The sequence below is a fragment of the Acomys minous genome, assembly GCF_964271855.1.
Source record: "Acomys minous genome assembly, chromosome: 1".
NCBI lineage: Eukaryota > Metazoa > Chordata > Mammalia > Rodentia > Muridae > Acomys > Acomys minous.
Window position 1 is genome coordinate 119,583,180 of NC_140483.1, and position 18,392 is coordinate 119,601,571.

The following is an 18,392-nucleotide window of genomic DNA, read 5'->3' on the forward strand; positions in this document are numbered from 1 at the left end:
CGGCACGTTTGTAAGAGTCCATATGTAACAAGGGGGGCGGGGGGGCAGGGCTGGCCCTTGTGGTCAGCTCCATCGTTCTAAAAGGCATTGCCATGTGTTTCATGTCTCCGTGGTATCTGTAGGAGAAGAAACAGAGAGCCGATGTGATTTATATAATAAAAACACAGAATTTAAAAAATGTTTATCAGGAGGAAAGGATGGGAACGGAACCAGGAAATGGTGCCTGGGGATGGGGAGTAGGGCTGGCCAATGAGATTACAGGAGTTGGTTTTTTGTTTTTTTAAAAAAAAAAAAAAAAAGAAAAAGAAAAAGAAAAGACTGTTTAAAACAAAGACCTCTAGTACTATCTGTGAGTCGTCTGCTGAGCCATACGGCTGACTCATTTCCCTCACCTGTGATGCAGCTTGCCCTGCCCCGGCCTACCAGGGTTCGACTAACGCTCGCTCGGGAGGAGAATTTTCCTGTATGGAGACAGAACACTAGACACAAAGAAGGGGGCAGATCTGCATTCTGATCAAACCCCGTTTATTGAAAAATTTCACAGAGTTTATATAGGCACAGAGGCATGGGTATTTGCGTAAGCAAGGGTTGCTATGGATACCTAACTCTGGGATGCTCCAGCAGGTAGGTATCTACCTTTACAGCTGCTATAATTGCAGGAGAGAAATTCCAGGGAAGTCATGAAGGACCTGGTTAGTCAGGAAAAAGCTCTCGGAACTGCTGCTCGCAGGCAGCTGGACTTTAATCTGATCTTATCAGTAGTCCCACCGGAAAAGGAGTAGCTCGGGGGTCTGGAATGAGCAGCCCCCACAATAAACCACAACAGGTGTCTAACTGCCGACCTACGGCAAGGTCAGCTAGTTTCTGGTGAATGGCAGACTTCTGGAGAAATAGGAACCTAGGTTCTGACAAGATGGCTGAACACTGGCCATATAGCCCGTCCCCGACATTGCCCAGCATGGCAGCCTGTATACTACGGGAAACCGAGGCCAGGAGGATGATGATTCCATGCCAGGCAAGACTGCTAGACGAGATGGCCACGGGAAGAAAACGCAGGGGCGGACACAACATTGGAATAAAAGGAATCCGAGTGATGTCCTCCCCCCCCCCCCCCAGATGCCAGAGACAGGCAGATTAGTTTCCCACTGCAAAGTCCAGACTTTCCAGAGTTAAATATTTAAGAAGGTCTGTAGTGGCGTGATTCACCGGTAGCCAGACAGTCGGCCACGTTTTCCACAACACTCCGTAAGGATTCTCATGGGCTTTGTTCACTGGATGCCGCATAGGTGTTCAGGTGTCTGATTCTCAGCCGTGTTAGCCTGACCTGGAGACATCTATCTTTTCTTCTAGACCAACACATTCGAAACATGGCAAATTGATGAGTGCGAGCCAGGAATACCAAGGTTAAGTTTTCTGTCTACATATATTTGAGTTATAAAAGAGTCAGGAATTAAGAAAAAAAAAAAAGGATAGCATTGAACAGTTGCCGCAAAGATATCACCCAGCTCTTTGTGGGGGATAACGGCAGCTTGAATTAATTGCGCCCCCCCCCCCAATTGCTTTTCTTTCATCTCCAGCTGTAGAAGAAAAGATAACCGCGGGTCTGTAGTGATTGTGGTCATCAGGGTGATTTGCTAAAGGTAAACCTAGCTGGTAGAGTCCTAGGGGTTCTGTAAACATTTTGTCAGTCTGCACATTTTGCAGACAATGTTTAAGGAAACATCAGCTTGTTTAACAGGCTTCTTTGGGTGAGCCCTGTCCTTGGAGATACTGGCTCCAGCCTTTAATCCCCCTTTCCTTTAAGCTGATGCTGCTAATATTTTTTTCAGTCATCAATCATGTGGTCAGTGCAACCTGCCCTGTGGAAATTTGAAAGCTCTGGTGAGGGCTGTGGGGCTCAGCTGTCAGGGTGGTTTTCCAAGAGTTTGGTTGGTAGCAACAGACAGTCTCCTGCTGCTGCCACACAGCACCCCCCTCCCTCGCCCCCCAGGGAATCACAGCATCATTGGCTGAAGCAGGTGAGGAACTGGATCAAGAAGTGAACAGAAAGGCCTTTGCTATTGGAATCATTTACTTAGTGAGGTTGCTGGTGTTTGCCAGCTTCTTAATTTCTTAGCTATACGTGAGCTAAGACGTGCTGGGAAAGTCATTCTGAAGAAACTGCTAAAACTAACTATCTGCATCCATCCGTTAGTGAGAATTTCACAAGGATGGGCATGGCGGGCCAGGCCTCTAATCCCAGCACTTGGGAGTGGTGGTGGTGGGTGGTGGGCAGAGGCAGGTGGATCTCTGTGAGGTTGAGGCCAGCTTGATCTATACAGTGAGTTCCAGAACAACCAGGGCTGCATCGAGAGGCCCTGTCTAGAAAATGAGAGGTGGGGCAGAGGAGAAAGAGGAAGAGAAGGAGAGAGAGAGAGAGAGAGAGAGAGAGAGAGAGAGAGAGAGAGAAGAGAAGAGGAGAGGAGAGGAGAGAGGAAGAGGGAGGGAGAGAGAGAGAGGGAGAAGGAGAGACATAGAGGAGGAAAGGGATGGAGGGAGGGAGGAGAGAAACAGAGAAGCAGAGACAGAGAGAAACATACGCACGTGTGCCACTTAGACTTAGCAGTTTCCAAGAGAATAGTGGTTTGTATACAAAGCACCAATATATCCCTTTCCTACCCGCTCACGTCAAAAGCCATTAGACATTACACATCACTACACCATTAAGGACTCACCACGATGGCACAAGCCATAGCGTGACCTAGGGCACTTGTCATTGGGCCACGATATCAAAGTTAGTTTTAACTCTGCTCAGCTGGGAGGCAACTAGAGCCATCATTCAGAAGCCCTGTCCTGCACTCAGTCCTTGCCCTCCTAGTCAGTCCTCCTGGACACATGTGCTATGGACTCCATCGGGGAAAGGCACCCATCCTTCACTGCTGGGCTGAGCAGGAGCCAGACTCTGGGCCTCACTTCTTCTCTTCAATCTTAGGCCACAAGTAGTCCCTTTGCTTCTGTGAGCCAGTCGCTGTTCTAAGTGTCTTCCATAGGCATCCCTATCTTTAATTATCACTGTAGATTGTGAAGGAGAGACAAGGCTGATGCACTGGTGTCACAGTGGAACCAGAATGGAGACCCAAGAACCATGGACCACTATCCTTGTTGGTCTAATTTGGCCCAGCTAAATCTTGTCCTGGTGCTTAGAAATTGCTCTAAACTCAATGCCCGTGAATTTTTCTTCCCATAGGTTCTTTTGTAAAAAAAAAAAACAAAATTGTCCTGTGAAACTAATACTTCTATGGGACATGTGCATTCTCCAGGAAAAGGTGTGAATCTGTATGAAGGGGGCTGGGGACCACGGGAGGCAAATAAGCAAAATATTCCACAGGAGGAGGAGGAGGCTCCCTTCCTCTATCCCTCACATCCACATCCCCCACTGCCATACTCACCAGGTGAAGTGCAAGAGGTAACCCCGTCACACACCTGTCTGCTGCAGTTACAAGCAGAGTGATAGAAGAGGCAGGTGCGCCAGATGCCTTCTGGATGAGGCTTATGTGTCTGCAGGAAGCTCATGAAGAGAAAGCCTGGGAGGACGTGAGAGGGTCCGCGGTACGGCGCTGTTCTTATGTCTCAGCAAATGATTCTGGGGATGGGTTGAAGTGGGCTTCGAATGCCAGAAAATCTTATGAAAGAGGCAGGCCATTTAAAATGGGGGTAATTTCACTATTACTGTCTTCTACCCCCAAGTCGGTGCCCTTGGCAGGGTGAGTAGTGCCTAAAATTGCTAAAAATAGAAGCTATCTTTTAAGACAGGGTCAAGTTGAAGTCATAGCTGTGATGTGAATCATCAAAAAAAAAATTGAGCATGGGAATTGTACTGTTGGCTGGACTCACCCACAAAATGTACCAACGCAGGGAAGGATTCAGTATTTATTTGATGTTGTAGTTTTAAACTAATATCAAATAATAAAAGCCTTGTGGTTGAAATTGATGTTTTTCTTTATCTTTTTTTTTTTTTAGTACCATTGTGAGAAAATAAATCTATTGAGGACTACACTTAAATAAAAGAAAATATATTTGTTTCAAGTATCAGGAATTAATCATTTTCAAGTGGAAAATACAAGATTCATACCCTTTAATGCTTAAATTAAGACTAATATGAACAGAAAATTTTCTTTCTTTTTAAAAAAGATTTACTTATTTATTATTATATATACAATGCTCTGCCTGCCTGTACACCTGCAGGCCAGAAGAGGCCATCAGAGCACATTATAGATGGCTATGAGCCACCATGTGGTTACTGGGAATTGAACTCAGGACCTCCAGAAGAGCAGTCAGTGCTCTTAACTTCTGAGCCATCTCTCCAGCCCCCCAGAAAATAAATGTCTATTTCTTGGGTTTGTAGCATAATTGCATCATTTCCCCCTTTTCTTTCCCCCTCAGCCCTCCCATGTAACCTCCTTCTCTCTTTCTCTAATCATATATATAAGTGATTCTAAATACGTAAGTACAACCTATTTGATCTGCATAATGTTACTCGTATGTATATGTTTTCAGGGCTGACTGGGTGGTATTGGATAACCAATTCCTGTTCTCTTTCCCTGGGGAAGACTATTTCTCCTGCTGTTAGCATTCCTTAGTTGCCTGTAAGTGAACAGAAAGTTTTAAGATATGCTTCTGGAGTTCAAGGACAAGGAAATAAGATAGATGGGATGAGGAAAAGAAAGGGAAATGCCTAGAAACAGTGGTTGAGTGGAGTGAAAACAGCAAAGGCTAGGGAGGAAGGAAGCTAAGAGGCAGGCTTAGAGCAGAGCCAGGAGATGCTGAAGGAGCCCGTGATAGAGGTCTGCGGCAGGAAAGGGACAGGAACAACCAGGAGCAAGCTACAGATGCCATCCTTGCCTTGTCGACTGGCAGTGACGTCCGTTTGTCCCTTGACTTACATTTTGGCCTGATGGGTGACCACTGTGTGCAGCCTGGCTTGAACCTGCTCCTGAAGGATAGCAACAGTCACGCATTCCACCTCAGTGACTGTTGTGCTCTGTGAAAACTGGCAGATTAGAACCAGAAAATTCCCCAGGACGGATTAAAGGAATCCCAGCCCGTAGCTGCTATCTGACGTCTGTCTAGACCGAGCTTCGTCTCAGCCTTGACAGACAGGCAACACATTCGACAGAATCCTGTTGAAACATTCAAAGCAGCCAGGATTGCTAGGAAAGGAAAGAAATTAGGAGTGAGTTCACAGTGGCTTCTTGGGAAACCATAGTGTTTGCCATGCAGCATAAAGAAAGCAAGAGAGAGTGGCATGGATATTAGTAAGATCATATGGATTGATACCCATTTCATGTGTGCGTGGTCCAGAAGGGCACACCTAAAACATTACACAGCATGTAAATGTTTACCAATATACATGTACAGCATCTAAATTCATGCAAAATACTTTCTTTGACTGCAAATTACAGTCGAATCTTTTGTTTGTTTTTTTTTTAAGACAGGGTCTCTCTGTGCAGCCTTGGCTTTCTTGGACTCATTTTGTAGACCAGACTGGCCTTGAACTCACAGCAATCCACCTGTCTCTGCCTCCCTAAGTGCTGAGATTAAAGGCATGCACCACCATGCCTTGCTACCATTGGAACTCTCAATTTCATAAAGAAGTGCAGACAAACAAAGGCAGGCTCATTTAAGAGGAGTACAGGAAAAGGAGTGTGGACCCTAAGCTCTAGACTTACATATGGGCGCTCGACTAAGTTCCTTACCAGTTTCTCGAGCCATGGTAACTCATATGTGAAAGAAGAAGCCAGGATGTTGGGTCTTCACGGGGCTGGCCTGCTCTAAACAACTGTGACTCTTATGTGGGAAAAATGGCAGGAGCCCAAAGCAAGGACTACAGGCAAGGGGACACATGTAAGTTGCAGACTGGCTAGGTCAGTACCAATCAAGAATTCATCATTTGGAGCCTAAGAATTGGTGCTATGTAAAAGAAATAAAAATATACCTGCTTGGATAGGACAGATGGCTCAGACAGTAAATCACTTGCACAAAATCCCTAGGACCTGACTTTAATTCCTAGCATCCACACACACAAAAAAAGCTGGGTGTTGCCTTGTGTGCCTGAAATCCCAACACTGTGGAGGTATAGACAGACAGATTCCTGGAGCTTTCTAGCCTAATTAGTGAGTTCCAGGTCCCAGGGAGAGACCCAGTCCCAAACAACAGGGCTCTTAGCTCCTAGGGAGTGATACCCAGAAGGATGAGCTTTAGCATCCATGTGCATGTCAACACATGTGCGTGCACACCCACAAATGTGCAAGAATGGACCATACACAAAAATACATTTGCTCCTGGAATTTTAAGCCTAGAATTAATTTCCTCCTGCACAGGTATCATATACTAATTGAGAGCTAAGAGAAGAAACAGAAATGGAACTGTCAGACAAGACAAGAAAGAAAGATATGGTTTTATTGAAAGACCCTGTTCTCCCTTGGAGCTCTGCCAAACATTGAGCATGGCATGCCATGTCCAGAGCCGATAGGATCAGCTCTTCACAAGTGCCTAGAAATTTTCTTTATACATCAATTTCCCTTCAAAAAGAAAATGATGTGGTGAATTCTAATCTTTACTGAAGTGGCCTTACCTAAAAGAAAACACAAAATGGGCAATTGAAGATGTTTCACATCCATACAGTTGAGGGGTGAAAGAAGGGTCAGGCTCGAACCTCAGTAGGGAAAAAGGGTTTCCCTCATGTTGCGTAACTAGGTAGAAAGCCACACGTGGCCTTATTAACAGTTTGCTGTGAGGATAAAGGCCAAAAGGTCAACAAAACAATCAAAAGCGTTTGCTTTTTCAGCACATTATTTTCAAAAGTGGGCATTTGTCTTTTTTTTTTTTAATTTTATGCTTTATTGTTAAAGGAATATTGCAAATTTTAAAAGTCACATACTAAAATTAACTATATGCTCAACTATATAACTATATAACTCAGTAAACTTCTACATGCTTAGTGTAGCCATTCAAGCTGGAAGCCGTGGCGCTTCACACCAGGTTTTAAGTTTTCATTATCAAATATACTTTTATACACTTATCCCCCACCATCAAAATGGAAAAAGCAACAACTGAGTTAAAACTAGAGAAGCAATCTGCTACAGATTCCCTTTCATAACTCGGGTTTGTTGTCTGGCAAGTGGATATTTTTTGAGTTCTGTTCTATTAAACCTTTGTGTCTTTTTGTTGTTGCTCATCAGAGATGGACTCACTTATAAAGCCCAAGCTAGCCTTCTATAGAAGATGCTCCTGCCTCAGTTTCCAAGGGGCCTGAGGTGACAGGTGTCCTCCCACATCCCAGTTAACATGTGGTCCCCCTCTCCCCCTCCCTCCTCCCTTCTTTCTTAAGCTAAGGTTAACTACAACTTCAATTTGGCCATCACAATCATGTTAGCGTCCAACCATGAAGCATGACGCATGTTGCAGTGTCAGACACCTGCTATCACCCACTTCCAGAACTTTTTCATCTTCTCAAATTGGAGTTTTGTACCCATTAAACACTAATTCTTCCTTCCCGAAGCTGCTGGCAACCAGTGGCCTCCCTCCCACCTCTGTCCTCTGTCCTTGCGACCAAGTCATTGCAGATCTTAGCTGTGACATTTCATCATATTACCCTTGGAGAACCAAAGCCACGAGGAGAAGCATTTTGAGACAAGGTAGGGTTTACACTGACTTTCTCCACAGTTGAGTGGAGAGTGGGGTCTGACTTTCACACACACACTCTGATGCCCCATATTTGACCATGTGCCCTGGATAGGGAGGCCTGGTGGCACTCAGAGGAAGGATAACAGGCCACCAAGAGGAGACTTGATACCCTATGAGCATATACAGGGGGAGGAGGTCCCCCTCAGTCACAGAAATAGGGGAGGAGACTAAGGGGAAAGTGGGAGGGAGGGAGGAATGGGAGGATACAAGGGATGGGATAACAATTGAGATGTAATATGAATAAATTAATTAAATATATTAAAAAACAAAACAAAAATACAAAAAAATTAATAATGGAAAAAACTTTCAAGTATTGTGTTTACTAATTTCAACATAAAATTTCAGTCATTTTTCAATTTAATGTGCTTTTCATTATTAATGAATCTACAACATTTCTGAGTTTAGTTTTAATGCCTCCTGGAAACAGATCGATGGAAGTACTGTTTTCAAAATCACTTGGGTGGAGCTCAACCCAAGTGCATGACTTTGATCCCTGGGTTTAGGAGGCAGTGGAATAGGATCTCTGTGAGTTTGAGAACAGCTTAGTCTACATTCTAAGTTCCAGGCCAGCCTGGGCTACACACTGAGTTACAGGCTAGCCAGGGTCACATGGTGAGACTTTCTAAAAAAAAAAAAAAAAAAGAAAAGAAAAGAAAAGAAAAAAGAAAAAAAAGAAAGAAAAAGAAAAGAAACAAAACAATCTAGCACATGAATTTAAAGTGCTATGTCAACCATTTGTGAGGAATATGACATTTTAAAATTTGTTATTGCAGATCTGTGCCCTAAATATTAACATAGAATTTCTTCTTCTTTTTCCTCTTCTTCCTCTCCTCCTCCTTCTCCTCCTCCTCCTCCTCCTCCTCTTTCTCCTCCTCCTCCTCTTTCTCCTCCTCCTCTAGTTATTGGGAGAGCATTCACACTTTTGGGAGTTAGTTGCTACCTGGGTACCCCCTCCCCCACAGTAAAAACCTATATGTTAGCAGACAAGACAAGACAGCATATACAACATAGGTTGTCCTCCTTAAGCTAATACTACTTAGGATTCTGAAGAAAACTGGGTTGTGAGGAATTGACAGTAAATGCCCAGTTCTCAATGCATGTAAATAAACCTGAATCTGAGAACCTCTGTTTCCCCAGAGTCCTTGTAAATAGACTTTTTAACAGCAATCTCATGTAAAGTAGCCATGTGCTTATAATTACTCAAACATTGTAGATCCCCTGTGTGGAATTTCACATCTTTATTGCTTCTATTTTAATGTTTACAAAGTTGGTAGTAATTTCTCAAATCAAATCTGATCCTAAACAGAAAAGACGACTTCCTATGTAATTGTAATTTTTCAATGCAAGATTTGGCAAGAATCAAACCATTCCTAGAATCGGATCATTTTGACTTTCCTGAGAACCCCATGTGCTCCTTTGAGAAGGTCCCTCACCCACCACTAAAGTGTGCCCAGACCTATTAGCGAGCGGCAACGTGTTTTTAATCTAGAATATTTGGACAGACATAAAACATGTCGAATCATTACAGAGAGAGAGAGTGTTGCCACAAATTCACAGTGAAATACAGCAAAATTCTCCGTGTCAAACAAACTTGGCCCCTTCAGAGAAGTTACTTACCGAAAGGAACATTTTAAGATAAAATAAAAACTAGATCAACAAAAACAGGTTTAGATGTAGTTTGAGAACAGAAGCATCAAGATTGAGAATGGCGAAAATGAACAGAGAACTCTGTGCTATTTAAAAAATCAAAATACTATCTCCATACTCACAACTGTGGAAATTCATACACATTGATAAATCTAATATTTTATTCATGTATGGATGGTACTAAGGGCTTCAATATGACATCTCTGTATGTTCTTCTGCTGTGTTTTGACCTAATTTGCACAAAATACCAAAGACATACATACTTTCTCCTCCATCTAGGGGTGACAAAACTTGGTAGGGGTCATTTAAATTTTATTTTTACTGATGCTTAAAAATTGTAGCTATGGGTACCACAGTAAAATGAGAATGTTTTGAGTGTAAATATCCAAGAAGTGAGCTAGCCAATGGACAGGACATTCTCCACAGTTACGCGGAGAGCATGGACTGGCTTAGACATGAGCTCTGATGCCCCATATTTGACCACCTCCTCTTGGTGGGGAGGCCTGATGGCCCTCAAAAAAAGAATAAGCAGGCTACCAAGACAAGACTAGGAGAGGAAAATAGGGTGAAAGTGGGAGGGAGAGGGGAATGGGAGGATAAAAGTGATGGGATAACAATTTAGTTGTAATCTGAATAAATTAAAATAAAAGAAAGAAAAAGCAAAAAATAATAAATAAATAAATATCCAAGAAGTGACAGAGTTTAGGCTTCCTCACCATCATAGAGTACCAATCCTGGAGGCACCTACAGTTTCCTTCATTCTAATATATTCTCTTCTCTCTCCTCTTCCTCCTCCTCCTCCTCCTCTGGTCTGACCCCAGTTGTTTTTAGAGATCATTCAGTCTAAATTAACCATTTATAGCTTAGAATGTTTGTAAACCATTAAATCCACCTGGTCCATATAAGGGAAAAAATTACTTGCTCACTAGGAATGAGAATCATTAATTGGAAGTAAAAGTTCATACTACACATTTCCTTTAGAGATCTTCCTTAAAAATCAAAGCATTCCTTGAAGGTCTCGGCGGGTCACTTGTCCCTACTTGATGGTGTAGGTCAACAGTTTGAAAACTGAGCATGTATCAGAATCCACCCTATGGGCCCCCTTGCCCTTAGCAGGGCTTGTTAACATGAAGATGTCTGGGTTTCATCTTGAGCTTCGGACTGAGCAGACTGTTAGGGAGGCTGATGCTTCTAGATCAGGCCCACCTGTTGAGAACCACTCGGATGGGCAGGCTACAGGATGATTGGAGGGCACTTACCTGCTGCAGAACAGCAGGAGATCAGGAACAGGTTGACCCAACTCCTCCATCGAGCCCTTGTCTTTTTCTCAGTTTCCGGTTGCAGCGCTCTAACTTCCTGGCCATCCTAGGCTGTCATCTACCGTGTGGTACTTACCAAACCTCTGATTCCTCACTGTGGTGGTTTGAATGGGAATGGCCCCCATAGACCCTGTGTTTGACCACTGGGCCCACAGGGAGGGGCACTGTTAGAAAGTGTGGCCTTGTTGGAGGAAATGTGTCCCTGGGCTTGGCCAGTGTGTCATAGTCTGTCCTTCTTCAGCACCATGTCTGCCTGTGTGCTGCCATGCTTCCCACCATGATGATAATGCCTCTGAAACTGCAATCCAGCCCAAATTAATGTTTTCCTTTATAAGAATAGCCTTGATCATGCTGTCTTTTCACAGCAATCCAATCCTAAGACATTCATTCACCTAGTTAGCAAAGAAGGAGACTCGAGGCTACGAATACTATGCCGTCTAATGCAACCCCAAAGTCTATCTTACCTGAATTGTCTGTAAATCATTCCATCAAAGAAAACATCATATACAAACAAAAGAGATTCACTAAAGCTGGGCATGAGGATCATACCTAAAATACCATCTCTTGGAAGGCTGAGGCAGAAGGATTACAATGAGTTTGATGTTAACCTGGGCTATGTAGCAACATCTGTCTGAAAGAAAGATAGATGAGTGTGTGTGTGTGTGTGTGTGTGTGTGTGTGTGTGTGTGTTCTCATATATGTGCACATGTGGCTCACTCATGTGCAGTCCTCTACCACTCTCCATGTTAGGTTTTTAGTCTGTGTCTGTCACCAAATTGAAAGCTTCTGTTGATCATGTATGTGGCGCTGGGCATCAACCCCAGGCCCTTATGCTTGCATGGCAAGAGTTTTAAAGACTGCCCCCTGCCACCCACCAGCCCTCCCTTTATACACTTAAATTCTTTCAGAAATATTTTTTCCAATATATGTGCATGCCTGTGTGAGTTTATGTGCATCCTGTGTGTAGGAGCTCAACTGAGGAGGTCAGAGGGCAGCAGATTTGAGTCACCTGATATGGGTGCCGGGAGTGAACCTGGGTCTTAGGTGAGAGCAGTAAATGTTCTTTTCGTTTGTTGTGAGACAGGGTCTCACTAAGTAGCCCTGGCTGTCCTGGAGCTCCCTATGCAGACCAGGCTGGCCTCAAACATCCAGAGCACCCACCTGCCTCTGCCTCTCAAGTGCTGGGACCAACGGTGTGCACCACCTCACCCAGCCTCAGGAAGTGCTCCTAATTGCTGAGCTGTCTCTCAACTGCATTTTACTTTTTGAAGAGACCTTTTCTAAGATGGGATTTTTATGAAAATGTCAAAAACAGAATAAAGCAGGAATGTCCAAGCTGAAGCAAGTGTAGGAGATGCTCACCCTAACTGTTACTCCCCAGTGCTGGGAGCCCAGAAACACAGAGAAACCGAGTTTTGAATCCATAACCATAGTCATTTTTAAGGCAATTTACAGGATATCAATCTTTTTAGATTGTCATCTCATCAATCTATTCAGAAATGTATGATAGCAAAGCATAAATCAGATCCTCAATAGAACTGCACCTTAAAGAACAGATTCCATTCACATGACACTGCAGTTTTTCCTGACAGCTTCTGGGGGTTGTTTTCAGGGGCCCTTAAGATGGGGGCTCTTTCCTATGGGGATGGGATTACATTACTATTCTAATAGGTCAGACACTTTTTAAAGAAGTTGCTTTTCAAATAACACCTCAAATACTAAATAATTAAGAGAAAAGGTGTGTTTTATTTTGTTTTGTTTTGTTTTGAGACACTGTCTCATCATATAGTCCTCCCTGGCTTGGAACTTGCTACAGAGATGAGGCTGTCCTCAAGTTCTCAGAGAGCCCCCTGCCTTTGCCTCCTTGAGTGCTGGCATTAGAGCCTTTGAACATATCTCCATGGCCTCACTTGGAAAATCTCTTTACTTAAAAAAATTCTTTTCCTGGTCTAATATGAAATAATCATCTGTAAGAGCACAAATTTAAGATAACAATAAATGAAGCAATTTTATTTGCTTTTGGTCATGTATTTCTGTGCAGGCATTATGTAATTTATGAATGGTTGCTGCTGAATCCTACACACATTTAGGGGTGATTCCCCCAATTCTTTTACACAATTTTTTTTAAAGCTATTAATTGGGTTTACCAGTGCTTGCTCAAGCATTTTGTCTTGGGAGCAGCAATTCTTCAAGTGCCCACACGGGGGCAGGAGATACCGTGTCCCACAGATGTCTGTAGCTTGGTGTATGAGACTCTGGCCCTGATATGAAGACTATCAAGGACAAGCCCTGACCAGACTCTCTCCATGCATGTCAAGAAACTCTCATGGTTTCAAAATGCTTCTCCCAGAAGAAACTCCAAAAGAAATGATTAGAAACTCTAGGAATAGGCTGGAGACTTAAAATTGCAGTCTTTCAAAGACTCAACATATAAACCTAAAATCTGGTAATAGTTGCTCCTTGTGTGTTTATTAACACACAAACACACACACACACACACACACACACACACACACACACACACACACACACACGAGATAGAGATGGAGGGGGGGGAGGATTGGAGCAATGGCTGTATTGAAGCCTTAACAATGGGATGTAGTTCTGCTTAAAACATATTTAGAAAGGACGTTTTAGTTATAGGAAATATTGGGTTAGGAGTCGGAGTGGCTTGGCTCCTGGATAGATTTCTGCTTCATTGTGACCTCTAGCACTCTGTGTTGATTTGTCAGTCTATTTTCTCACCTGTAAAATGGCCACTGTAGCTTTTTTTTTTTCTTCAAAGAACTTTCTTCACACAGATGCAAGGCTGGTAACAATGAAAAAAAATTAACGTCTGCCCTAGGGCAGTCCTAAAGACAGGAGCCCACATCCCCACATCCTTTGTAGTGCCTGCCTGCCTTTGCTTTCCCACATGACTATCTAGTCTGTTGGAGGAAGGGTTTTAAGCCATAGGCAGTGGGATCACTGCCTGGTTTCCTGTTTACTGATACAGCCCAGCAGATAACTGCTGTGGGCAGACGGGAGGGAAGATGAAGGCCTCCTGACAAGCAGGAAACACGGTGGCGCTGGCAAAAAAGGACCCAGACCATGACTCATCACGAGCAGGCACTGGGGTTCTAGACATGAAAATAGTGACAGCACCGAGTACAGATGCTCATTTCCTAGAGGGATAGGATGGAGACAGACCACAGGAGGATGCCGCTCCTGAGTGTCTCTCAATGGGAGAGGAAAGGGAGAAGGCCAGGGCGGGGGGCGGGGGAGGGGGCAGATATTTTGAAGGCGATTGGTCTGGCATGAGATGTTAAGAGACAGGGGTGTCGTCTCTGAGTGACGGGGGATATGAAAAGGACACGTGCAAAAATGAAGAAACACGAGAGAGGGGAGATCTTTTTGTTGTGGTGGCCAAATATCTGCTAAGTGTTATTTAAACTTTCTGTGTCCCTCTCTTTTCTCATCCTTAACTTGGTAAAGGATAACAAATCAACTCAATCTCAGAACGAGGAAGGAAGAAGCTAGTCCAAGACGGGCCATGGCTTGGCAATCTTGAAACTAAGTAGCCCTGAGGGGCACCCAGTGGGTTGGAGCAGAGAAGGGGAATCCCTGGGCATGGAGAGATGGAGAGGAAAGCAACCTCCTCGCTACGGCTATGGACCGAAGCTGGGGCAATGTGATCGTGACGGGGGGGGGGGTGGGGGCTCGGTTTTGCAGACTCTAAAATAGAAGGCACAGCCCTTGTCTCAGGCTCATTATGCAGATTAAGTGAAACTGTTTGCAAACTGTCATAGAGCCATGCCTGACAGGCAGGTGTCCAGGGTGAGAGGCGTGCCTGTGCCTCTAACCTTAAGGAAGTCGGAGTAAAGAGATGAGGAGAGCAAAGCTACCTCTCGCAGCAAGCTAATCAGGCCTGCAGGGTCTCAAAGAAGACAAGAAAAGGAATGGGGGGGGGGGGCGGGGAGGCGCTCAGAGAACTCAAAGAGAAACAGCCAGCTCAGATCAAACAAGCTAGGAGAGAGGGAATGGAGGAGCCAGCCAGTCCTCCCTGGGTCTACCCTTAGCTGCAGCGGACTTGGCTGAGTGGCTTTGGAAAAGTCAGCTATCTTTGAGTCTGGATCCCGCCCCACCCCCACCCCCGCCGCCCCTTCTTTTTGAAAACCACGAAAGTGTGATGATTGCAGGAGGACGTTTAAACTTGGTGCTTGAGTACCCCCCAGAAAAAGTGGACAACTTCTGTTTAGAGCACTCTGCGAGAGAGAAGCAACTCTTTACCGCCAAGTCTAGCGGAATCTAGGCTCCGGGAACCCGCGGGGCGGTGGGCGGGGAAGACACTGGGAATCTGGGGACAGATAAAGGAAACTCGTGATGGGGCGAGGCTGAACTGAAGAAAAACAGATTGGGGTAGAGCTGCTGCGCAGGGAGGGGTCTGGTGGAAGGGGTTGGGGGAGAAAGGGTGGGAAACAGAGAGTTGGGAGGCCACAACCCAAAAAGAAACGCAGGCCCGGGGACCGGGGTTGGGGGTTAGGTAATGAATCGGAAAGAGAAGGAACTTGGGGAAGGAGAAAGTCCTGAAGACAATAGGAAAGAGGAAGGGGAAGCACGGGCGCTGAAGAGGGAGGAGGCGAGTCCCCAAGGGGCCAGAGAAGCCGGGATCACACGAAAGAGAAATGAAGCAGCTGGGGCAAGCGCCAGAGCTTGAGGTCCGCGAGAGGAGAGGCTGGAGCCTGCAGGGGAGCTCAGCAGCTCTGAGCGCCGGTCCAAACTCTGAAGACTGCTGGCCTTTGCCTGACCTCGAAGGTCGGGAATAGACGCTGGTCTTTGTGGAAAGCAGCATCCCACCGAGAGAAGATGGGGCTGTGAAGAACTGGCCACAGCGTCGGGCTTCCCGGGCTCAGGGCTGAGCCCTGGAGGGTTGCTAACCGCCCACCGGGAGGGTGAGGCCGCAGAGCGAAGGTACCACCACCCGGAGCCATCGCGCTGCCAGCGGCAGAAGCATCCGCTGCGAGCCAGCTCCCGCGGCCGACTCCTTTGCAAAGGGCCTGCAGCTGGTGGGGACTGATGGTCCGCCTCGCGGGGCTGCCTAGGATTGGCCTCTCTGCCCTTGCCAATCCGCCCCCGGTGCTGCATGCGTGCCTTTGCTCCCCAGCCGGGGGACAGGGGCGTTCGGTTCCCCCTCGCCTTGCTGGAGATCGCGACCCAGCCCGGAGCTCCCAGCTCTCACTTCGCAAGCGTCCCACGGGGGCGCTGAGCCTCGCCGCCACCCCAGCCCCCCGCTGCCCCCCTCCACACCTTCTGCCCGAACAACCCGCCGCCTCCCCCTCTCCGCTGCGCTGCTTTCCCTCCCCTCCATCCCCCCTCCCGGAGAGGGGCGGGAGGGGGCGTGGCAGGGCCTGGGTTTGTGTAGCTGCTACCCGGCTCCCCGCACTCGGAGTCTGCAGGAGGAACGCGGCCCCCGCCGCTGTCCAGCCGCTCCGTGCCCTTCGCGCCTCTGTCGCCGCCGCCTCTCGGAGAAACTCTGTCTCTCGCTCGCCATGGACACTCCTAGGGTCCTGCTCTGGGCGATCTTCCTCATCAGCTTCCTCTGGGATTTGCCGGGTTTCCAGCAGGCTTCCATCTCCTCGTCCTCCTCCACCGAACTGGACTCCACCAAGGACGTGAGAAGCCGCAAAGAAGGGAAGATGCCGCGGACTCCACAAGAGAGTGCGGAGGGACGGACGCCCCGGGAGCACCAGCCTCAGCGGAGCGAGCTCCGCAGGCGGCCGCCTGGACAATCTCACGAGCAAGAGCCGCCGGGCAGGGGGCCGCGCGTGGTGCCTCACGAGTACATGCTGTCTATCTACAGGACTTACTCCATTGCCGAGAAGCTGGGCATCAATGCCAGCTTTTTCCAGTCTTCCAAGTCAGCTAACACGATCACTAGTTTTGTAGACAGAGGACTGGGTAAGTGGCAAAGAAAGCGCCCGACTCTTTGGCGGTTGGCGCTCATCAGCTAGAGCTCTGGCAGGAGACTGCTTTTGTGAATTCCCTTCCCGTTCTGGGCACCTCCCCTTTTTTCTTTTCTCAAGCCCCAAATTCTGAGTGCAGCTGCAGATTTTGCTCTAGTCTGCAAACCTATCCTACTTTCTTACTTTTCTTTCTTCCTTTATCCTTCCTTGTTTTCTCTTTTGCCGAAGGCATCGTTTTGGCCACGGGTCTGGAGGAAGCGTAGAGGAAGAGAAGCGGTGGGAAACGAAGAGAGATGGAGAAGGGTCCGAGAAAAAACTGAGGACTAAGGGACCCTGTGCTGAAACTTGTGAGGGATGCGGGTCCTAGATCATTTGCGAGCGCCTTAGAAAGCCTGGAGCCTTCTGTCTCTCAAGGAAAAGCCAGCACAAGGTAGTCAGTCGGTCAAGGCAGCGAGTCTAGGATCGGTATCAGGCAGTGCCTTGATCCAGTAGTCCGAGGGCTCTCCCGGAGAACTTGAGCCAGGTGGGCATCTAGTGTCTTCTGGCCGCTTCTTCTTCTTCTTCTTCTTCTTCTTCTTCTTCTTCTTCTTCTTCTTCTTCTTCTTCTTCTTCTTCTTCTTCTCCTCTTCTCCTCCTCCTCCTTCCCCTCCACCTTCTCCTCCTCTTTCTTCTTCTTCCTCATCCCCTCCTCTTCTTCCTCTAGCATCACACACCTGATAGTTAACAGGGGCTGCTAAAAGGGTGGGGTTGTTGGGGCTTAAAGTACTACAGGAGGTTCCACATCTACTTTCTTAGCAATACAAGTTCCTCCCTCTGAGCATTCTAGAGGATCCAAGCCTCATGCGCTGTGCCAGAGAGGATGTATGTTGTCTATAGGTTCTGAGCTTCCTTCTCTTCCTATCACTGCTGATCCCTAGTGTGCCCAATGTCTTAGAGAAAACTTTAAGATATTGGAGAATGAGAGAGAGAGAGAGAGAGAGAGAGAGAGAGAGAGAGAGAGAGAGAGAGAATATGAATATATCAGCCAGAAAAAGCAGGAAAGGAGGAAAGGAGGAGAGAAAAAGAAAGGATGGTGGACAGAGAGGAAGGTATAAAGAAGGTGAGAGGGTGCTAAGGCAGCCATTCAATTCCCCTACTCCCAGGCTTAGCTTCTACTGTTCCTAGGCCCTCAAGGCGTGTTTCAGGGTTCAGTGAAAGCACCCAGAAACGCAAGAGCCGCCTCCTCCCCCGCGCCGGGATTGCAGAGGGAACTGCTCAGCTACACCTATCTACCTTGATTTTCCTCAGTAGGCTAATGTGTGCCCCCCTACACACCTGCCCCAAGCTCTATTCAGTCTCCAGCCCCCAGCCATCCTTCGAAGCTGCTCCCCTTCTCAGCCAAGGTTCCGGCCCAGCCAGGTACGCAGCTGCAATCCGAGGTCAGCCGGGTTATGAGTTGCTGAAAGGTCCCGGCGGCAAATTAACGCTGCTGTATTTTATGATGATTTTAGGAATAATAAAGTCACCTTTACAAAGACACGTGGCTTCTCCGTGTTGCTACTACTAGGTCTCGCACGTAGGTACTCCAACGCAGCGCCAACTCCTTCCTACCGGCGCGGCACCGCAGGTTCTCTCCCTGCAACTTTTCTGCTAACTTCCTAGCGTGTCTAATACCATCGCCAAAGGAGAGGTGACAGAAGGTCAGAGAATATGGCTCTAAGGGAAGAAATCCTAGAGGAATAGGCTGGAAGGCAATTGGGTACTTTTTTTTTCTTTTCCT

General features: G+C 46.6%; 1 protein-coding gene and 1 long non-coding RNA gene across 2 annotated transcripts in view; one reads left to right on the top strand and one right to left on the bottom strand.

The window, feature by feature from the left end:
• Nucleotides 1-17,250, bottom strand: LOC311594513. The gene is made up of 3 exons (XR_014778115.1): nt 16,817-17,250; nt 13,437-13,500; nt 1-116 (listed from the first exon to the last, which is right to left on the bottom strand). It is a non-coding gene; the product is annotated as an uncharacterized lncRNA (long non-coding RNA).
• Nucleotides 16,018-18,392, top strand: part of GDF6 (growth differentiation factor 6) — a 16,575-nt gene continuing 14,200 nt past the window's right edge. Inside the window, exon 1 of the mRNA XM_084776251.1 lies at nt 16,018-16,628. Coding sequence (XP_084632377.1) covers nt 16,220-16,628 — 409 coding nt within the window. The 5' untranslated portion in view covers nt 16,018-16,219. The remainder of the gene's footprint in view (nt 16,629-18,392) is intronic.